Below are 22990 nucleotides of genomic sequence, written 5' to 3'. Positions count from 1 at the left end.
AGACTTCACAGCCTTCCACCCTTCACCCAGAGCTTCGGCAGCTCTTTCTGTGGCCATGCACCAAGATGGGAGCTGGGAAGGAATGGTCCACGTCATCTTGACACAACTAGTTGCCTAGGAGATGTCATGAAAAAGAGCTTTATTTTTTTATTTTTTAAAACAGCTGAATCTATTCTCCTCCCTGTCTCTCTTCTGTTTTTCTTTGTCTTTTCCCTTCTCCTAACCCCTTGCCTCTCTAAGACAGGCTCTCACTATGCAGCCTGGTTGTGGTTGTCCTGGTCCATACTATATAGACCAGGGTGGCCTCAAACTCATAGAGATCCTTTGCCTCTCTGCCCACAGAGCACTGGGATTAAAGGCATACACAGTCACACCCAGCTTTAAAATTGTTCTTAGCTTTATTTTGTTTAATTTGTATGTAAGAGTTCTGCTCACATGTATATCTCATCTATGTCATATCCATGTTGGAACTGGAAGGATGAAGAGATCTGAAGTGCCATATAGGTGCTGGGAATTGAACCTCGGTCCTCTTAACCACTGACCAATCTCCACAGCCCTTTTTAAAATAAAAAAAAAAATTTTTTTTTTTAAATTTTATGAATGTGAGTGTTTTGTTCCCATGTATGTCTACATAGCAAGCATCCGGGAACTAGAGTTATGGTTTCTTTCTAAAATTATTATTTTTAAAATGTATTGTTCTTTTGTTGTATTTTGGTTTGGTTGGTTGGTGGGGATTTTTGAGTCATAGTTTTTCTGTGCAGTCCTGGCTGTTCTGGAACTTTCTCTGTAGAACAGGTTGGCCTCAAACTCAGAAATCGTCTTTCCTCCACCTGCCTCTGCCTCCCAGGTGTTGAGATTAAAGGCATGCAACATTATGCCCAGCTTTTATTTTGTTTATGTGTTGTTTGTTTGTTTGTTTGTTTGTTTTCAATCCCCGCAGGTGTCTATGCACCTTGTGTATGCCTTGTGTCCTCAAAGGCCAGAGGAGGACATCAGAGTTGCATATGACTGTCGACTGCCATGTGATTGGGAATTGAATCCAGGTTCTTTGGAAGAGCAGCCAATGCTCTTAACCACTGAACCGTATTTCCAGCTCCTAATCACTTAAAAAAATATTTAATGTTTTAAATTATGTATATGTCTATATGTAGACATGTGCACATAAATGTGAGTGCCTACAGAGACACTGGCTCCTGTGGAACTGGAGTTACATGTGACTGTGACCCATCTCACAAAGGTACTAGGAACCAATCTTGGGTCCTCTGTAAGAGGGGTATATGCCTTTAACTTGCTAAATCGCCTCTTCAGTCCTGAAATATCTAATCTCTTAGTGGATTAGATGAGTGGGCGAGCTCATCATGTTAAAGGAGACTCACAGGAAGCTGTTGCTTAGCTTGAGCTTCTGTACTCAGCCCAACAGACCGAGCCACGTGGAGTTACTCGTGCTGATTGTGTTGTTTGTCTGACCCTCCAAGGAATCCAGAGAGAGATAAAAGCCAAATTACCAACCAAAGTGCACTGTGTCTTTTTTTTTTTTTTTTTCTATTCAGAAAAGGAAGAGTTATGGACCTACAGAGGAGGCTCAGTGGCTCGGAGCGTTTGTTCTTCTCAGAACCCACATGGCTGCTCACAGCTGTCTTTAACTCCTCTTCAAAAGGGTCTGATCCTCTTCATCCTCTTCAAACTTACACACACACACACACACACACACACAGAGAGAGAGAGAGAGAGAGAGAGAGAGAGAGAGAGAGAGAGAGAGAGAGAGAGGACACATCCAACACATCCAATAAATAAATTTTAAAAAAGGATTTGCCAGCCGGGCAGTGGTGGCACACGCCTTTAATCCCACCCAGCACTTGGGAGGCAGAGGCAGGCGGGTTTCTGAGTTCGAGGCCAGCCTGGTCTACAGAGTGAGTTCCAGGACAGCCAGGGCTACACAGAGAAACCCTGTCTCAAAAACAAAACAAAACACCAAAACAATAAAAAGGATTCACCAAGCAGTGGTGGTGTACACCAGCACATGGGAGGCAGAGAGAGGCAGGTAAAATCTCTGTGAATTCAAGAACAGTCTGGTCTACAAAGTGAGTTCTAGGACAGCCAGGACTGTTAGAGAAACTCTGTCTTGGAAAACGAATGAAAGAAAGAAAAAAAGAAAAAAAGATTGACTGATTCTATTTTAATTAGTCTCTGATTTGTATTTCCATATCTAGGCTTATGTCCCTCTAAAATGAAAGAACTACAAAATATTTATGTCCAAGAGGTATTTATTACAGCAAAATTTATGAAAACAACGTTAAAGCCTAGTATACATTTAGCTTAAATAAAGCAGGGAACAATCATATTTACAGCTACTCAAAAGTCCCATTTTGTAGAAAACTCAGTGATCTTGGAAATTGCTTGAGCTATAAAATGTTAACATTAAAAATATCAGGTTATAAAACTATACATAAGGCAAAATGTCAAAATTCAAATGCAAATCGTAGAGTTACATATATACATATACTACACGTAGAAAAATGAATGAAAGACAAACATTAAAAATCTTAACATTAGTTATTTCTGTGTAGTAGAATTATGAGGTTTTATTTAAAAAAAAAACTCGTTTGAAGTTCTCTGTATTTTTTCAATTTTCCCCATAATTACATATTGCTTTCACATTTGGAAAAAAAATAAATACATGTTAATAACAAAAATACAAAAGTGAGAACAAATGAGGTCCAAGGGCTACAAATATAAATATTGTACTGGATGTTTTGAACATCTTTTAAAAAAAATTATAGGTGGCTAAACCTTCCAGGTAAGAACTTTTTATTCGCAGTAGTACTTGTGTTTTTGGCTTGACTGGATTTAGATGCAGGGTCCACTGTGACGTATTTAATCTGGAAGCCTCCGGCTGTGATGGATGCATCACTCAGAAACTTCAAGGTCATGACGTTTCCTGCGTGGGGAGGCACACAAAAGGACAGGAGTTTACTCCAGACTGATTTGGCTGACAATTCAGTAACTTCTCATCTCACAGAAGAACAGATAAGGATGTGAACGAGATCTCGGAGTACAGACACAAATGTGTCCGTAGTTGCCAGTGAGGGAGTTTTATATTTAACTCTGGGCCTCTCATCTCATGTGGGAGAAGTTCTTTTCTGTTTTAGAAGATTCTCCAGGGCTCAGTGCTCCTGCACTTTTCTGCCCCTCCAAAATGAAATAAAATAAATACAATTTTAAGATAGGGTGATTGCCCAGCTCGTTGAGATTATGGATTTGATCCATAGCGTCACAAAACAACAAAAAACAATTATTCTTATGGACTGATCCACAGAGCTATAAGAACTTGAGATGTGGATGGGCTAGTTTCTAACTGATGGGGAGCAGCAAATTTTTCATTGTTAAGAAGCAAACTTAAAGCCGGGCAGTGGTGGCGCACGCCTTTAATCCCAGCACTTGGGAGGCAGAGGCAGGTGGATTTCTGAGTTCGAGGCCAGCCTGGTCTACAGAGTGAGTTCCAGGACAGTCAGGGCTACACAGAGAAACCCTGTCTCGAAAAACAAAACAAAAAAACAAACAAAACCAAAAAAAAACAAACAAAAAAAAGAAGCAAACTTAGGGCCATGTATGGTAGCCTCTACCAGTCTGCGAGTTGAAGGCTAACCTGGTCTATATAGTGATTTTCTGGCCAGCTAGGGCTACAGAGTGAAAGTGTGTCTATCACAAAATAATAAATAATAACAATAAAATAAATTAATCAATAAATTAATAAAAAAAACAAAAGATAAAGAAAGCCAAGAAATAAACCTAGAGGCCTACTTCCTATTATGGACTTAAAATGTTCCTTAACATGTTGGCCAGAAAGTGCCAAAATACCATATAGGAATATTTCAGGGGGAAAGATTTAATAAACCATTATTATTGTGTGTATGGATGTGTTGTGGACACTTGTGCATGTGAGAGCTGCCGTGGTGTGCATGTGAGGTCAGAGGACAACTTGGTGGAGGTGAATCTTCCTTTCCACTTTTACCTGCAGAGGCATCTTGTAAAACTTGTTATTCTATTTTTATATTTACTTCCATTATTTTACGTGCATGAGTGTTTTCTTTGCATGTATGTGTATGTGTGCAGCATATAAAAGTCTGGTACCCTCCAAAGTCAGAAGAGGGCATCAGAGCCTCTGGAACTAGACTTAGGAATGTTTGTAAGCCACAGTGTGACTGATGGGAACTGAAGCCGGGACCCTGAAAGAGCAACAAGTGCTCAACCTCTGAGCCATCTTGGTAGCCCTGCAAGCCTTTCTTAACTTAGATCCTCAATCCATAATTAAATAAAAAGATATATATATATATATATATATATATATATGTATATATACACACACACACATATACATATATATATGTATGTATATACATATGTATATACACACACATATATATGTATATATATATGTATATATATGTGTGTGTATATATACATATATATGTATATATGTGTATATATATATGTGTGTGTGTGTGTATATATCTCTATCTCTATCTCTATCTCTATCTCTATCTCTATCTCTATATCTCATGGCATTACATGACCTGAGTCAAGAGACTAGGTGATCTTTGCCAATGCCATGGAGCTAGTGTCATCTGGCTGAGGCTAGCTCGAGCTTAGACAGCCTGGCTGCAGACTTCCGGTTCCATTTGTCACACTGTATTTTTCTGACACTGGAAGATTTACCTGATACTTTTTTTTTTTTTTTTTTTGTATTTGTACTGTAAAAGAAACCCTGGTTAGCTAGGCATGGCTTGAACCATTCAGACAAAGACTGGAGGATCAGGACTTTGGTTTGAGACTAGTTTTTTTTTTTTTCAGCTACATAAAATTAAAATCCAATCTTTGTTGGGACCCTAATTCACAATTTGTAGGTGGTAGTCCTGAGACTGTATGTAGCCTAGGCTAGCCTTAAATTCCCGAGTGCTCCTCCTGCCTCTGCTTCCACACCAGCTCTTCTGTTGGGTTTTGAAGGAAAATCTTCAGGCCCCACCTTCTAGTAAAGCCCTAAAGTCAATCTCATTCAGATATTCCGTTAAACCTAGAGTGTCCTTGAGAAAAGAGTGATAAGAAGTTTATTTATAGTGGGTTTTCTTGGATTGTAGCAATAACAAATTAATAAGCTTTCAACAGTAATTACTCAAGGACAGACTAGAGAGCTTCACAGCTTGTAAAAAAACGACACCTCGGAACTGAGCAGCAGCAAGTGGGTGTGGCAGGCACTGAGAAGGACTTGGCTGGGCTCTGAGCCGTGCTGTTCTTAGGTGGGAAGCACTGTGATAATTTTATGACTTGGAGAGAAAACTGAAGCTAACAGAATGCCAAGTGCTGGTACTGGAAAGAGAAAGAAAACAAAGATTTCTGGAAAAAAATGGCGGTTTTAACTAAAAATAAAAAGAAATTTAAAAGCAGTTAAGATAACTTATAGAGTAGCATTGCCTGTTGTGATTAACTAGAGGGCATGTTTTGTGGGCATTATTTCCTAGAACATAGTGTAGGAAATAACTTTGGGGTGTGTGTGAGAGAGAGAGAGAGAGAGAGAGAGAGAGAGAGAGAGAGAGAGAGAGATTTAGCAAGCATTGCTATTATATCTCTAGCCTTTTGAGATTTTTGAGATTTACCACATAAATTAGCATACAAAAAGAATCCTACACTGGCCAAACAAGAAACCTTTTTTTATCACGATTTAGTTCAGCACTTCCTTTTTCTGTTTTGTTGTTGTTGTTGTTTTTGTTTGGGGGTTTTGTTTTATCTTTGAGATAGGGTTTCTCTGTGTAGCCCTGGCTATTCTGCAATTTGGATCTGTAGACCAGGCTGGCCTGATCTGTCTCCTGAGAGCTGAAATCAAAGGCATAACTGCCTGGCTTAACTTCTCTTTTCTTATGCAACGGCTGCTGAAAGAATCTCTAGAACTGTAAGGAATGTTGTACTGAGAAAGAAATGTGATACTAACAATGCATTTGTTTACTACAATGGGTGCTGTGTTTACTTGATAATTCATTTCAGTCTTTTATGGACCAGTATTTTCAGTCATCATCATCATCATCATCATCATCATCACCATCACCATCTCTTCTGTGTTGAGAATCAAACCTAAGGCCATTGCATGTGTAAAGCAAGGACTCTGCTACTGAGTGCATTGCCAGCCCTTACACATTTATTACCACTCTCAGGCTTGGGCCAACAACAGTTCTTAGGGACTTGTGGATTTAAGCTGCTGCCTGTCAACAAGAGCTGCACACATCATTTTGATCACAGAGTTGGCTAAAACTCTTAAATATAAAAACTGGCTTTACTGCAAGCTAACGGACTGTCTGGGTTTCAGTTCTCTCAACTGTAAAGGGCGAATGGTAATAATGTTGAGGGCACTGTGGAAAAGCACGTGGAAAGTTTGCAGTGACTCGGGTATTACCTGTGCTAATGATGTCTTCTGGAAGTTCATCCCCGCAGTATCTGAAGGGGAAGTTTGAGAAAAGAGAGGTCACACACACGAGAAACACACAGCTATTGATTTGACCCATGTTTATAACAAAACACTTTACTCCCCACAAATAATGGCTCATTTTTCTCTGATTACAAGAAACTTATTTTTCAGATGGGGTCTCACTCATGCAGCCCTGACTGACCTGGAAACCATTTACAATGTAGACCAGAGAACTGCTTGTCTCTGCCTCCCAATGAATCATTTTCATTTAATTTAATATTTATTTCTTTAAATTTTGGATTCTTTGAGACAGGGTTACTCTGTGTACCCTGGCTGTCCTGGAACTCACTCTGTAGATCAGACTGGCTTCGAACTCAGAGCTCCACCTGCCTCCCGAGTGCTAGAATTAAAGGTGTGTACTACCACTGCCTGGCTATCTTTAATTTCTTATTAACATGGAGTTGGGGGTGAAGAATCAGGTTCAAAATCATTCTCAGTTACATAGTGGGTTTGAGGCTGGCTTGGGCTGCAGAAGATTTACCCTGAAATGAAAATGAGAGCGAGGGAGGGAGAGATTGACTTGAACATTTTAACAGAAATTTCATTCCCTGAGTCTTTGCATCTTTAGTCATGTGAGGATTTGAATAACTAGACAATGAGGTTTTATAACAATCAAAGGCAGCTGTCAGTGCTTTTATAATTAGTACAGGTACAGCCTGCTAAGAAAAGATCTTTTCTTGGCACATTCTACGAAAGCCCGGTGTGATAAAGTATGCCCGTATACGCGGCACTTTGGAAGTGGAGAGGCAGTAAGATCAGGAGTTCAAGGCCTGCCTGAACTACATAATGAGCTTAGGGCCAGCCTGCAATCCTAGGTCTGAGACAAAGAAGAGGAGAGCAAGGTTGGGAAGGAAGAAGAGGAGAAAGGAGAGGAGGAGAGGGAGGTGGAGAAGCAAGAAGAGGAGAAGGAGGAGAAGGAAAAAGCATTACTTTCTGCCGGAGTGAGTAGAAATACTGATAGTAAACAACTCTCACAGGAACACTGGAGAGAAAGCAAAAGAGTGTCAGATAAATACCAGAAGTTTTCTGACCACGCTGCATGAGGAAACAGCACCTACCTTCCTACAAAACCATGGACGTCATCATAACTGTCATATATCTCTACATAGTCAGCCAAGCAGCCTGGATCATGTTCGAGGTCAAAGTCCAAAAAGCTCAGGTGAATTCGCTGGCCGTACTTGAGCCGAATGTGCCAGTAGCAGACCTGGTTGTCATCGTACTCATTTGGGAAGCCTGGGGACTTAAAAACTCGCTTCGGATCTGTAAAGACACCACCACACTCCTTTGCTGAAATGGGAAAAGAAAGTTCACTTAGACCTTATATATTATTTTTATATGATCCGTAATATATAAGCTTAGAGCTGATAATAATTTCTAAATTTTCATTTTTTAAATATTTTTTTAAAAGATTTATTTGTTTCATGTATATGAGTATACTATTGCTCTTTTTAGAGACACCAGAAGAGGGCATCGGATCCCATTAGAGATGGTTGTGAGCCACCATGTAGTTGCTGGGAATTGATCTCAGGACCTCTGGAAGAGAATCAGTGTTCTTAACCACTGAGCCATCTCTCCAGCCCCTAAATTTTCTTTAAACTTAAAAATTTATTCTCTCTCTCTCTCTCTCTCTCTCTCTCTCTCTCTCTCTCTCTCTCTGTGTGTGTGTGTGTGTGTGTGTGTATGTGAGTGTGTGTGTGTGTGTGTGTGCACCACCTTAGGGAATCAGTTCTCTCCTTCTACCATGTGAGTGTGAGTCACAGGGATGGAACTCAGGCCATCAGGCTTAGTGACAAGGTCCTTTAGTCACTGTGCCATCCCAGGCTCCTAAGTTTCCTAAAATGAACAAGGATTTCCGTGTGAATTTTAAAATGTGAAAATAACGAGAATAACAACCTGTTTGTATTTCTGTTCTCATTTTTCCTTGCTCTGATTATTTTTAAGGTATAAAATGTACAAGCCTTTTACATATTCTTTGGTGTGTTTCTCCAAATACTCGTTCAATTTATCAACAGTCTCATCAAGATGATGGGGATTTTATTGTGTAATTGTCATGCTGTGGCTTGTTTTCCAGGGACTTAGACTAACAGATCCAGTGCATTCTGTTTGCAAGATCTTTATAAAAGTCACTTTAATTAATGTAATTTGTAACCTGTGTCCTCTTTATCTCTCTCTCCTTTTTCGACAGGGTCCCCAGGCTGGCCTGGAATTTGCCATGATAGATTAACACAGCCTTGAATTTGTGACCTTACAGCTCCCTCCTGTACTGGGATTACCCGTGTGCTACACCACAGCTGGTCGCCATTGCTCTTTTGGGTGCTGGAGCTTCAAGCCAAGTCTAACATGTACTCAGCACAGGTCAAACTACTAAGAGATACCCCAGCACTAAATCTGCATTCTCTAGGACACTAGACTCCATGAGTTAAAGCAGTTGAGGGAAGCAGAGGCTGTCAGATCTGGGAGTTCAAGGCCAGCCTGGTCTACAGAGTAAGTTCCAGGATAGCCAGGGCTATACAGAGAAACCTTGTCTTGATCCCTAACCCCTCCTAAAGGAAAATAAGAAAGAAAGAAAGAAAGAAAGAAAGAAAGAAAGAAAGAAAGAAAGAAAGAAAGACAAAAAAACTAAACCCAAAGAAAGTCAGGGATGGTGGTTTGCAACATGACTTAGAGAGAAAACCATTGAGGAGTCTTAGTAATTTTAAACTCCCCATGCGTATAGTGTGTAGAGGTGGTTGAAAGTGGAAACTAAAAACCTAACCATCGCTGGACACGGTGCCACACACCTTTATTCCCAGCACGTGGGAGGCAGAGGCTAGTGGATCTCTGTGAGTTGGAGGCCAGCTTGGTTTACAGAGTGAGTTCCTAGACTCCTACATAGTGAGGCCCTGTGTTGAACCAAAACCAAACCAAGGCCAAACTTAACCTGTTTGGTGGAGGTGATCACTTTGGGGTGTCTTTTGACTGTGAGTATGGTGTGTCTAGAAAACAACTTTTGGGTATTGTTCTGAGGAGGTTTTTTTTTTTTTCTTTTCCTTCCTTCCTTCCTTCCTTCCTTCCTTCCTTCCTTTCTTTTTTTTTCTTTCTTTTTTTGAGACATGGTCTCTCATTGCCCTAGAACTCAACAAGCAGGCTAGGCTAAATGGCCATCAAGCCCCAGGGGTCCTGCTGTCTTTGCCTTGCTAGCACTGGGATTACGTGTGTGTGTGTGTGTGTGTGTGTGTGTGTGTGTGTGTGTGTGTCCATGCCTGGCTGTTATTTGTTTGTTTGTTAGCATGAGTTCTGGGACTTTCATCTCAGTACCTAAGAGGTAAATTTCTGTGCGTTCAAGGCTAGCCTGTCTACATAGGAAATCTACAGGTAAGTCATGGCTGTGTCAAAAGAATCTGTCTCAAAAAACAAAACAAAACAAAACATATAATCATCAACAACAGAAAGTTCACTCTGGATCTTGAATTCAGGTCTTCATGCTTGCAAGGTAAGCACTATTAATGGCTGCATTATCTCTCCAACTTGAAAACTTTTTTTAAAAAAAATACTCTTTTTTAAAAAAATGAAAATTGTGTTTGTAGCTCAGGTTAGCCTTAAATTCTCGATTTTCTTGTCTCAGTCCATGGAGTGCTAGGATTCAGCCATGTGTCACCAGGTCAAGCAAGAATACATTCAATAAGTAGCTATTAATATTGTTATATGTTTTTTAAAGACAAGGTCTCATATAGCCCAAGCTAGCCTTGAAATTGCTACATAGCCAACACAGAACTTGGGTCTTGATCTTCATATCTATATCTTCCAAGTGCTGGACTATAGGCCCGTGGCACCAGGCCTGGCTATTACTCTAATTGGTAAAGAGAACATTCATTCATACATATTGACAATGGTGAGGCACTCTGGAAACAGAGGTAGGCAAACCTCTGTGAGTTTGAAGCCAGGGTGGTCTATATAGTGAGTTCAAAATAACCAGGAATGCACAGTTATACCCTAGAGAGAGAGGGAGGAGGAAGGAGGAAGAGAAGGAGGAAGGGAGTGAGTGATGGAGGGCAGGAGGGAGAAGGACAGGAAGAGGAAGAGGGAGAACGAGGGGGAAGGAGGGAGGGAGGGAGGGAGGGAGGGGGGAATAGGGCTTTTTTTTTTTTTCTGCACAGGGGAATTCTGTTTTAAAAACCAAAGCATTCATACATGAAGTTAGTCTGCATCATTTCACACATCCTAACCTGAATGAGTAACTATATTCTTGAACACTTTCATGAAGATGCCTGGTGCTCTCAGAAGTAAGAAATGGGCTTTGGGATCCTGGAACTAGAGCTATGGAAGGTTGTGAAGCACCATGTGGGTGCTGGGACTTAGAATTGATCCTCTGCAAGAACAGCAAGTGCCCTTAACCTCGGAGCCAACGTTTCAGCCCCCTACTTCTGCAAACTTCTTACTTCTGTAAGGAGCCTATTCTGGCTTATTTCCGTCAGCTCTAACGGTGATTTTAATGAAGACTGCTTAATTTTTCTCATATTAGTTTTTCATCCCAATATATTTTGACAAGCTGTTTTCCTAATAGCAATTTAGGGAGCTGTCTGTCCCTCGAGCTGACCCCACCATATATAATGGTTTTTTGTTTTGTTTTGGTTTTTTTTTTTTTTTTGTTGTTGTTGTTGTTTTCAAGACAGGGTTTCTCTGTGTAGCCCTAGTTGTCCTGGAACTCATTCTGTAGACCAGGCTGGCCTCGAACTCAGAAATCCGCCTGCCTCTGCCTCCCAAGTGCTGGGATTAAAGGCCTGCGCCACCACTGCCGCCCAGCCCCACCGTATATAATTAACATACTACGTCTAAAGAAACTGAGTGTCTTGAGAACTTGGAAAAAGCAACTCTCCCAGGATCCTGTGCACATATTCCCAGAATAAGAAATGCTTAGCTGCCAGGAGAAAAGGCATCAATTCATAAAGATTTAGGAATTAAGATGGCATCCTTATCAGACGACAATAGATTCTGGGGGATTCCGTTCATTAACACTGCTTCATTTACCCTATACTTTGGCTTTGTTGTTTCTTTTTGAAGCAGGGTCTCACTATATAGCTTTGGATGGTTGGGGAACTCACTATCTAGACCAGACTGACCTCAGACTCAGAGATCTGCCAGCTTCTGTCTTCCAATGGATGAGATTAAAGACATTTGCTACCAAACCTGACTTCACTCTAGACTCTTGGCAATGACTAACAATGACAGTAGGATAGGATAGGATAGGACTAAAAGTGTCGAGGTGTGTGCAAATTGATGCAGGCCAGGTATGGTGCCACACACCTTCAATCCCAGCATTCTGTGATTTCTTGGTCAGCCTGGTCTACATAGTGAGTTTCAGGCCAGCCAGGGATGAACAATGAGACCCTGTCTAAAACACAGAGACAAACCAAACCAAAACAAAGCAAAACAAATGAAACCCCCCAAACAGCAACAGCAGTAACAAAAACAAAACCCAAATGAAACAAAACAAGGAACCAAAATGATTTGTTGGTCATAGTCCTGTGATAAATGCCTTGCATTTTGTTTTGAATGAGTGTAGTGTTCGTGTATAGGCAACTCCATTGGCCTACTCTCAGGGACCTAGCAACTGCTTATGTCATGATCTGCCTCCAATGACCTGCTTCCACCACCAGGTCTGGGGGCGGGTGGGAAGGTGTTACCTCCTACTGCAGTTCTCTCTCTCTCTCTCTCTCTCTCTCTCTCTCTCTCTCTCTCTTCAGTGTCCTCCCTCCATCTCTGCACACACACACACACACACCTCTGCACACCTCTTTCTCTGCCTCATGGCTCTGTTCCCTGTCTGTCTGCCTGTCTACATGTCCACTTGTCTGCCTTTATCCTTTCTCCAGGTCCTTGTTCCCCTACCTTTTCCCAATACACCTCTTTTACACCACACCTGTTCCATGGCGTGATTTCTCAGGGGTACACCTTGGCATGAGCCTGCCAAAGATACCCACTCACTGCATTATATTTCATAACATGTAGTGTCCAGCTCTAAGCAAAATTCTTCCTACTTGGAATTCACTTAATATTGTGCTATATGTTGCTTCTGGACCTGCAAGGCTGCTCTGATGGTCAGTACTATTAAACAAGACTGCGACAGGAGCCTAGACTGTGGCTATCACTCTCCTAACTATAATATGGAATTTCATGTATGGTAAATCCAACACTTCATCATATTAATGAGCTAGCAAATGCCGGAAGGCTCTGTAACGTGATAAATAACATTGTCATGTTGTCTGGGAGAATATATCTGAAAAGAAGAGTCTGCTTTTCCCCCTCAAGAACAAAGAATAATTCTCCTTCTTTAGTGAGAATATGAAGGAGGGAATACAGTTCAGGTCTCTGAACAATAAGAAAAGACCCATAAATGGTGGGTATAATATTATCATCACCATGTTCACTCATTTTTAGATGGAAAGACTATTTTCTTTTGCAATCTCTTGGTAGGTAACAGCTTTGCTGCTGTTGTTTATGTAACTACTTTTGCAAGCACAGAATTATCATTTTAAAGAACAAACCGTGTGGGTTGTAGCAATAGGCATCCCACCGCTCACTCCTGTTGAGCCGGATCCCATAATCAATGATACCGGTTTTCCCAAATCCACAGTTGGGTCCAGGCTTCACAATGGGGTATCCGACTCTACCCTTGGCCATCCATCCGGCAGCACAGACATGAAATCCTGAAAGAGGAAGAGAAGTTTAGGGATTCATTTAGCAGGAAAAGACTACCACTTCCTACTGTAAGTTTCTCAAGGGACCAAACCCTTGAAAAATAGGAAAATGCCTGCAATTGTAGTCCTCCAGAAGCTGAGGCAGAAGGATTTTAAATTCAAGGTCAGATTTGGCTACATAGTGAGAGCCAACCCCTGAGCCTGAGGTTACTACCCTAGCACCATCAACAAAACACTAAACCAAAGTCTGAATACAAATAAAACATTTGTTTCTGTTTTGTTCTGTCTTGTGTTTTGTTTTCAAGACCAGGGTTTCTCTGCATATCCCTGGCTGTCCTGGAACTTGGTTTGCAGACCAGGCTGGCCTTGAACTCACAGAGATCCTCCTACCTCTACCTCCTGTGTCTTGAGATTAAAGCTGCTATGCCTGGCTCACCATTTTTTCTTGAGACATGATTTCCTATAAGCCAGGCTGGCCTCAACCTCTCTCTTGGCTAAGGCTGACCTTGAACTCCTCCTAACGCTCCTGCCTTCGCTTCAGAAAAGCTAGCAGGATTGCAGGCATGCTTTATGCCATGTTTTATAACCATGCCTGGCTATAAAATTTTAATTCTGACTTTTACTAGCTAGGGGCCCTACTTGGAAACAAAACCAAATGCAGATAGATTAAAATTAAGAGCCATGGCAAGCATGAGAACCATTGATTTCAGGTCACTGGGGGCAGTTGTCTGAGAAACTGGGCATGCATTTAAGTGAAAACCCTCAGTCATCCCTCTGTGCATCCAACCAACTGGGAATGGAACTTACTTCCTTACAGAACTGCATCTGAGATGAGCTGTATCTCAGTAACAGAGCATTGACTTTAGATGCGTGATACCCCAATTCAATCTCTGCCAGAAGAAAAAAGTACATCTAAACATGTACAGGTATTTTTCTCGTCATTATTTCCTCGGTGCTATATTTGCATGGTGCTCATATCATGGTAGATATTAGAAACAACCTCTGATTTAAAATATGCGGGGTATTCATGCCCATGATGTCTTTACTCAGGAGGCAGGAGAATCACAAGTTTGAGACCGGCAAGACTTTGTCTCAAAAACAAAAATACACAAATAAAAGTCAAGGAAGCAAGCAAATGAAACACAAAGAATCTGTGGATATAGGTCGATAGCTGCATGCCTGTGCTTGTGCAGCAGGGTGTGGCCCTGGGTTTGATCCGTAGGACTTGAACATCCTTAGATTCTGCTTATCAGTGGAGATCCTGGAAATCATCCCTTTCTGTTGCTGTGGAATAATTTACTGCTGCATGTTTCTCTTGAATAAAGTATAAAAATAGTGAGTGTAGGTATTTGCCTGTAAGGAAAGGAATTCTGATCTGGCATCACAAGGGAGAAGGTAGCTAGCTTTTTCTTTTTCTTTCTTTCTTTCTTTCTTTCTTTTTTTTTTTTTTTTTTTTTTTTTTTTTTTTAGACAGGGTTTCTCTGTGTAGTCCTGGCTGTCCTGGAACTCACTCTGTAGACCAGGCTGGCCTGGAACTCAGAAATCCACCTGCCTCTGCCTTCCAAGTGCTGGGATTAAAGGCATGTGCCACCACTGCCCAGCGCTAGCTTTCTTATAAGAAGCAAATAGTAGAAGCCAGGCGTGGTGCTCCATGCCTTTAATCTCAGCACTTGGGAGGCAGAGATAGATAACTGTGAGTTCAAGGCTAGCCTGGTCTACAATCAAGTTTCATGCTGGGGCTATATAGTATGACTACATTTGTAGTCCCACGATTTGGGAGGCTAAGGAGGAAGGGGTAACTCAACCCCAGCCTCAGTTACTGAGTGAATTTGAGACCAACTTGGGCTATGTGGAATTCTGTCTTCAAACAAACAAACAAAATATACAAAAACAAAAAATCTAACCAGCCCAAATAAGAGCAATGGTTAATTGCTAGAGTTTTCAGAAGGCATCTTGGTATTATTATCATCCCAGTTTCTTTTCCTACCTCACCGCTTTTAATCTTATGGCACAGTGGTACATATGCATGGTGGTGTGTACCTATAGTCCCAGTGTGAGGTTAGCAGAGGCTTGACAAAGATCACAAGTTTGAGGCCAGCCTGGGTTATATAGTGGGACTCTAAAAAGAAAAACTAAGAGAAAAGCTCCCTAAATTGTAACTTGTCTACTGCTGTGGGAGGCTCAGAAGCCCTTGTGCTCACAGACAAGCATCTGGGAACCGGGAATGTTAAACACACAGGGTTGTCCCTTTAAAGGGAAGGATGGGAAGCCTATTTTCTGCCTAGAAGCCTGGGAACAGACATGGTTAATAGTCTGGTGACCTTTTCACTAGCTGTGTGGCTGAGACTACAGACCCTCTTGTGATCTTGTCAACTTTTCATCTTTATGGAAGATATCATGTGCATTTTTACATAGAATTTCCATGTAGTCATGTTTTACTGTGCACACAGGACTGAGTTCATTGTCATCATCTGTGATGTACTTAAATATGCCTAAAGTAAACTACTTGGAGTCAGACTCCCAAAGTCTAAACCAACTACTGAGTCCTGCTGAACCCAACTACCTTCTTGCCTACCTCGGATCTTTACACTGCTGGCTGTGGTGGTCAGAGATCCTGCACTAATACTAAGTGGATTCGTTTGTAAAATTGCATAGTTTAATAGTGGAGGAAACCAACACTAACACGCCAAGAGAGACAGGTTTTTAAAGGAAGTCTCCTCGATCGCTCGACCCACGTGTCTTTCTTTCTCTCTCTCGCTTAAAGGCTTCATTTTACTTCTTGTTCTCCCGATTTTCAAGTCCCAATCACGTTTCCCTGCAGTCCCTGATGATGGTGTTGGGAGGCTCTCTCTCCTAACGTAGCTCCTTCTGATGGGTAATTTTGTGTCAGCGCCTCACCCAAACTCCCTGTATTCCATCCATGACTTCTATTTTCTTAATTATCGCTGCATGGTGTCCAACCCTCATGAGATGCTGTTACCAGGAACTTCTGACTCTAGGCAGAAGGTATGGGAAGCCCAGATATCTCTCAACATAGAGAACGGTCCCAAAGGGCTTTAGAAAAATTTTTTAATGAATTATGGAAAAGGCAAATTTCCCCTCAAGCCCCCGAGAGTGAATAAGAAGAAAAACTATTATCTGATCAGTTACCAATTTTCCTGGCTGCTTCTAGCTGCTTGTAGGTTGCAAGACGGCCACCTTCATATTCACAAACGGCCTTGGCTTCTGCGTACGTGAGCTTGTATCTGCCAGCCCGAGCTTCTCTGTGGTATACGCCTGCTGCTTGTTCTGTGAATTATAGAACGTCATCAGTGCACTATTATCCATTCTTGTGGAACAAAGGAAATGTTGCCTCAGTGGGAGGATTACATCAGATACATGTTCTTGGCAAAGAAATTTCTAGGTCAGCTGCCATGGTAGTTAAGTCTTTATTGTTAGAAAGCTTTGGGGGGGGGGGGAGAAGGGGAAGAATGAGAGAGAATTTTAGGGGGAATATAGGGCCCATAAAGACTGGAGTTTAAATAGTTTCTGATAGCGTGAAAGAAAGTTTTTGATACAACATAGTATTGTATTTCTAGACTAACCACAAGTAATACAGTTTTGGTATTCCTTTGGCTTTAAAAAGAGCTATAAAAGCTGGGCAATGGTGGCACATACCTTTGACCCCAGCCTAGGGAGGCAGAGGTAGGTGAATTTTTGTGAGTTTAAGACTAGCCTGGTCTGCAGAGCTAGTTCCAGTTAAGTACACAGAGAAACCCTGTCTCAAAAAAAAAAAAAAAAAAAAAAAAAAAAAAGCCATTAAAAAATGGATAGGTGCATAGTAGATGAACAGAGCTTAGAAGGCAAAACAAACCAGTAAAAACGGAAGCTCACAAGGACGGAGGACATGCTTATTTAAGGGAAGGATTAAAATGATACAGCTGAAAATTTAGTAAAGAACTTAAACATAGTGGGGGAAATCTGACGGAATCGTCAGGAAGCAAGTAGACCACTGAAGAAGAGTTGAACATGACTGAGAAAAATCTGACACACCTCCAGCCTCTTTCCCTGACTTGTTTGTTCATGTGCTGTTCCCAGCACAGTCTAGGCGATGGCAAGTCGAACACACCCTGTCTTCCAGTGGGTCACTGTTTCAGTGAATTGTTTGGGGACTGCAGTGATGTCTCCATAGAAACAATGTGAAGAGATTCCCCGGACGATGGTCACAAGTTTATCTCCAATAGTGCTAATAGAACCACCCAGTTGTCCAGATTACTATGAAGCTTTTGTATACTGATCTGTCCAGTTGGCCTCCGTGGAGATGTTCCCAGTGAACTCTCGAGTGCCTCAGCACATAAGACACAAATCCAGAAACATGTCCCGATTCAACTCATTTTTTTCCCTCTTTTCCTCAAACTAAAGCTGACTCCGCCACAGTTTGATGGGAAATGACGCTGGCTGCGTGTCAGGCTTTTCTAGACTCCAAGGATCCGGCTCTCGTAAATTAAATGGTAAGAGTCCATTGCTGAGAGAAGACAATGGTCAATTTGGTATTTTTATTCATTTACTTTAATGCAAGGTCTCATGTGCCAGACTGGCCTCTAAGTAGCTTTGAAGCTGAGGAAATCCTTGAAATCTGTTTGCCTTTACCTCCTGAGTGCTGGGATTACAGGCATAACACTTGTTTTTTTTTTTTTTTTTTTTTTTTTTTTTTTTTGTACTGGGGAACCCAAGCAGAAATTTTTGCATGCCAGAAAAGCACTCTACCAACTGAGCTTACATTTCATGTTTATGGACAAGAAAATGCTAGCAACACCAGATTATCATTAATGGAGATCATTTCCGTCTTGTAAATGACTTGTTGTCCAGGTGTCTTTCATGAGGCAAAGCTTCAACACAGCCGTTAGTTTCCTTATTCATTTAAGCATGCAGCCTGATGGCATTTCCTAGGTATTGTGGATCAGACCCTGCTGTCCCCTCAAAGAATTTAGACATGCATGAGTGGGCAACTAAAGTATACTATCTTTTTTTTTTTTTTAATTAATCTTGAAATTTATGTGTATAGGTGTTGCTTTTTTCCCCTGCATGTATGTCTGTGCACCACACGTGTGTCTAGTGCCTGGGAAGTCCAGAAGAGGGTATTGATTCTGCTGGGACTGGAGTTACAGGTGATTGAGAGCTACAAGGAGGGCGTTGGGAATGGAATCCCCATCCTCTGAAAGATAAACCAGTGCTCTCTAACCACAAGCCATCTCTCCAGCCCTGTTGGGTGTTTTTGTTTTGTTTGTTTGTTTGTTTGTTTTTTTACCTAGGGTCTTGGTATGTAGCCCAGGCTGGCCTAGAACTTGTGATTCTTCTGTCAGCCATTTAAGTAGGAATATTAAAATATGTGCCACTGGGGTTGGAGAGATAGATTAGCAGTTAAGAACACTGGCTGCTCTTTCAGAGAATGATAATTAGATTCCCAGCACCTACATGTCAGTTCACAATTGTCTGTAACTCCAGTGCCAGAGGATCCAACACCCTGTGCAGGCAAAACACCAATGCACAGAAAATTAAAAGATGTGTAAGCTGGGCAGTGGTGGCTCACACCTTTAATCCCAGCACTTGGGAGGCAGGTGGATTTCTGAGTTTGAGGCCAGCCTGGTCTCCAGAGTGAGTTCCAGGACAGTCAAAGCTATACAGAGAAACCCTGTCTCCAAAAAAAAAAAAAAAGTGTGCCACCACACTGAACTAAGTATTTTTATCTGAGACACTATGCCTTTTGGTAGGGAAGAAGGATGCATGCTTAATTTAATTATTTAATATAAATATTGTTGTTAATTAAAAAGTTGAAATCTATCTGTATTTCAAGAATTTAGAGTAAAAAATTTTATGCAAAAAACTGAACTAATTATTTTAATGGATGCCAACTCTTCTTCAAGCTGTCTTCCCTAATATTTTACTCTACACTTAAAATATATTTCTGGGGAGAGGTTAACAAGCAATTTTAGAACATAATTTCAAACTGTCTTACCAGTAATTAAAAACAAGCAGACAAGCAAAACTATCGGAAATTGATGGCATGTGTCTGGGTAATAAGATACTAACAGAAACAACAAACTTCATGTGCCATAATTCCAGTTTGTTAAATGTTCCTATTCTAGCTCACCAAAAGAGCAAACATACAGAACTCTCGATGCACATATTTGACTATCTAATTAATGCAGTTAACGGAATAATTTATGACAAAGTCTCACTATGTCGACTTCGCTTACCATGGACTCTCTATTGTCCTCCTTCAGCCTCTTGAATCTTGGTGACTACAGAACTTCTTGCTCAAGAACAAGTCTACATGAAATTGTTTTGTTTGTTTGGTTTTTGAGACAATGTCATTTTCTAGCTCTGGTTGGCCTGGAACTCATGATGTAGGCCATGTTAGCCTCAAACTCACAAAGATCCACCTGCTTCTTAAGTACTGGCATTAAAGGCGTGCACCCTCACACTTGGTCCTGCTCAGACAATTATAAACAAAGCATTTTATGTATTTGTTAGCTTTAATTATTAATTTATTTTGAGGCAAGTTTTTGCCATGTATTTCAGGCTATCCTGGAACTCCCAACATTTCTCCCTTGGCCTCCCAAGTATCAGGAGTACAAAATCAGAACTATTATTATTTTAAAGTATTATTTGTTATTTAAAATATTTATGGATTTAGGATTTTCAGCTATTAAGACAAAACTTAGTACAATGAAACTCTAACTTTTAAAAGATACATGTGTCTAAGTAAACAATATTTTATTCATTTTCTATCTTCCATTTAATTTATAAAATTGAAAAAAAAAGTGTGGGTTTTTTTTTTTTGGCAAGTGACAACAGTAGACGGCTCTGCCATGTTCTGGTTCTTCTGGGAAATATATGTTTCCCAGAAATATATTTCATGTGTAGAGTAAAATATTAAGGAAAACAGCTTGAAGAAGAGTTGGCATCCATTGGCATCCAAGCTAAGTAACCTTGTAGACATCACTACTTGAGCCTCAGTTTCTTCATCTAGCAAATGGGAATAATGATAAGAGTAGCCCCCTATTAGGATCTTATAGTATGCAGCTTTCCTGTCCTTTGCAGATTCAAGAGGAAGACTGAAAATAATTGATCTCTGTCTTCAATGTTCCCGATCCACACATTGATTTCTTATCTGTCTGTTCCTTTCTTGTTAAGTTGCCGTTAAAGAAATGAGAAGTCACAGAGTTCAAACATCCTGTTCTTCACAGCTGCTACCAGATCCTTCCCTTTGAATCCAACTTTCTTTTCTCCCTAAACAGTTTCTAATATTATATTGACCCAACCAATTGTAACCAATTTGTGCTGGGCTGACTGGTCAGTAATTTGTCCCAGATTGAAGAGGCATTTGACAGGGTCTCAAGCCTCTGCAGTGTGCTCTTCACAAAGGCTGGGCTCGCTTCCCTCCGCCTTCGGGCACAACTGCTTTTTACTCAAGTTTACATTTTTTGTAGTGTATACATTCATTACAAAAACAATGACTTCAAATCTCCCCATCCCAGGAGAATCCAATAGCCTTTCAAAGTATCCCCATATGGCTTTAATTCCTACTAGCTCTATGGTGTCTCCCCGTTTCTGACAAATGTGCACGTAGTACCTCAGTTGAATTGTGTGCACATGTCTACCAAATTTCAGAGCCCATCCTGACCAAATGGGTCACACCGCAGCTAGTTTCGGCTCAAGCTGGAAGAGGCAGCAAGGCTGTGCATTTCAAATCCAGCTTGCTAATGAAATCCTCATGGCTGCAGTTTCTACCACAGAGAACACTGCTGAGAGGGGAAAAATAGTCTACAGCCCTGTGGTGCCTAGCAAGCATAAAACCAAGATCTAGGTTAATTTTACTTTGTCTTTATTTGTTTTTATTCTGTACAAGAATAAAATGATCCCCCCCCACAAGCAATCATGATTCCCCCCTCAACAAGCAATCAAAAAAAAAAAAAAAAATTCTCTACTAAATACAACAATGAACAAAACGTAGCATCCAACTCGACTCATAAGGATTCTAGTGTTGTTCTGAGCGCTGTAATGGGAGTTTGGAGTTTTCTGTGTTAATATTCATTTACTGGTACTCTGTTCATCTTCAGCCTTTAGTCCAAGTCATTCCTTAAACTTAACAAAAACTTAAACTAACCAAAGGTCTAGGAAAGTACTTCCATGACAAAAAGAACCAAACCTGATGGACGCACTAAAAAGGACAAAGTGTTTTCATCTTTTTTCCTGTACTACCCTCCAGCTTTAGAACAGTTGAAAGGCAGTTAGGAAAGTCAAGCTGTACCCTGTAGCTCAGAGTACACAGAGTTTTGCGCCCTGCAGAACCTCTGCATGCTCCATCTCACCTGAAACCTTACTGCCAATGCTGTGGAAAAACAAAACAAAACAAAACAAAACAAAACAAAACATTATAGTTCCATAAAGAAATACCTACCAGTCAGAGACCCTGTCTGCTTTGAAATCTTGAAATATAGTTTTACAATGTTAGCATAATATTAACCTGTGGTTTTTGGTTGAATACTACATTGTGTAAAAGGATAGCCTTAAAAATTTAAAAGAAAACTTTCTTTGTTTAATGGTATGCCAGTCACTGTCTTTCTCTCTCTCTAAAGCATTTTTTTTTTTTGTGAAAACACCAGTTTTGAACATGCTAGAATTTTTTTTCTCCTTCGATTTAGTCCTATATGATGTCAATGGATCGATATTCCCAACATGGAAGCTCGCGAGTGGAGTTTCTTACCAAGCCATATGGAGTTATGGAAGATTCCGTTCTTGAATCCCCATCCGTGAGCCTCTTCCCACAGCAAGACGCATAAGCAAATGAAGACGACCATGTCTTCGGTTGCAGAGCCGGTTACAATGTCGGGGCTGCCCACAAGAAATTCTCAGAGCAGCGGCTGGAATGCGGCTGAAACATCTGGTTTCCACATCTTTTAAATAGTTTTTTTCGGCTGTGAGGTCAGCATGTGTTCTCCAATGGCACTTTCCGTTGTGGAGTTACACAATTAGTTCAGTGTCTGAAGCAAGCCCTCTGACTCATTTGCATTGGCAACCAGGACAGACGGAGGGCGCAGGATGAGCATCCACGTTTAAAAGTCTCTTTCTCAGAAACAAGTTCGTTTATTTCTGTCAGTCACCAACACTTTTCAGTTAGAAAGTTTGTGTCGTTTGGTGCAGATTCAGGAGTGATTAAAGAAAGCTGAACTCCAGCAGGATTCTCTGAGAAATCCTGAAGGTTCTGTTGGAATTGTTAATTTGGGGGTCTGTGATTTAACCCTAATCTTGATTGTTATAGTATTGCTTTAGTTTTTGCTACGTATTGCCAAATAAGTCCGTGAAGATTTAAAAGGTGTATGTAGCTTGGCAAACCCAGCAACAGAACACCTCTCTCTCTCTCTCTCTCTCTCTCTCTCTCTCTCTCTCTCCCTCCCTCCCTCCCTCCCTCCCTCCCTCCCTCCCTCTCTCTCTCTCTCTCTCTCTCTCTCTCTCATCAGTTTTGAGAAAAAGAAGGAATTTTCCAAATCTTAGGACATTTGTGCTGTGTAACACAAGGATTATTTTAGGTAGTTAGATACTAGCAAGCTTGAAGGACTAGGGAGCTAGGTCCCTCCCTTACAGTCACAGCCTGCATGACAAAAGCCTGGAGCTCTTCACTACTGATCAGAAGGCTAGGACCTGGGTCATATTTCTGGTCCTGGGGCCTGGGGGCGGGGTAGACATGGCATCCTGAACTGCCTAGAAAGTCAGTCAATGGGTAACTATCTAAGCCTGACTCTAGGAACCCTAAACC

At 41.0% G+C, this 22990-nt stretch overlaps 1 protein-coding gene across 1 annotated transcript; it reads right to left on the bottom strand.

Moving 5' to 3' along the window:
* Window positions 1–2246: 2246 nt before the first annotated feature.
* Window positions 2247–22263, bottom strand: Tnfaip6 (TNF alpha induced protein 6). The gene is made up of 6 exons (XM_034495294.1): window positions 21941–22263; window positions 16342–16479; window positions 13039–13200; window positions 7573–7801; window positions 6443–6483; window positions 2247–2938 (listed from the first exon to the last, which is right to left on the bottom strand). The coding sequence occupies exons 1-6, from the start codon at window positions 22032–22034 to the stop codon at window positions 2775–2777; spliced, it is 828 nt and encodes a 275-aa protein (XP_034351185.1). The 5' UTR covers window positions 22035–22263; the 3' UTR covers window positions 2247–2774.
* Window positions 22264–22990: the final 727 nt, after the last annotated feature.

Source organism: Arvicanthis niloticus, chromosome 2, assembly GCF_011762505.2.
Source record: "Arvicanthis niloticus isolate mArvNil1 chromosome 2, mArvNil1.pat.X, whole genome shotgun sequence".
NCBI classification, from domain to species: Eukaryota; Metazoa; Chordata; class Mammalia; order Rodentia; family Muridae; genus Arvicanthis; species Arvicanthis niloticus.
This window is presented reverse-complemented; position numbering and strand designations above follow the sequence as displayed.

What these genes read in the sequence shown, in the direction of transcription:
- Tnfaip6 (XM_034495294.1), bottom strand. Translation starts at nt 22,034, where the DNA reads ATGGTCGTCTTCATTTGCTTATGCGTCTTGCTGTGGGAAGAGGCTCAC. An exon ending in CTATTGCTACAACCCACACG is followed by an intron (nt 7,802 to 13,038) that starts GTTTGTTCTTTA and finishes TTCCCATTTCAG; the next exon opens with CAAAGGAGTGTGGTGGTGTC. An exon ending in AGAAGACATCATTAGCACAG is followed by an intron (nt 2,939 to 6,442) that starts GTAATACCCGAG and finishes CTCCCCACGCAG; the next exon opens with GAAACGTCATGACCTTGAAG.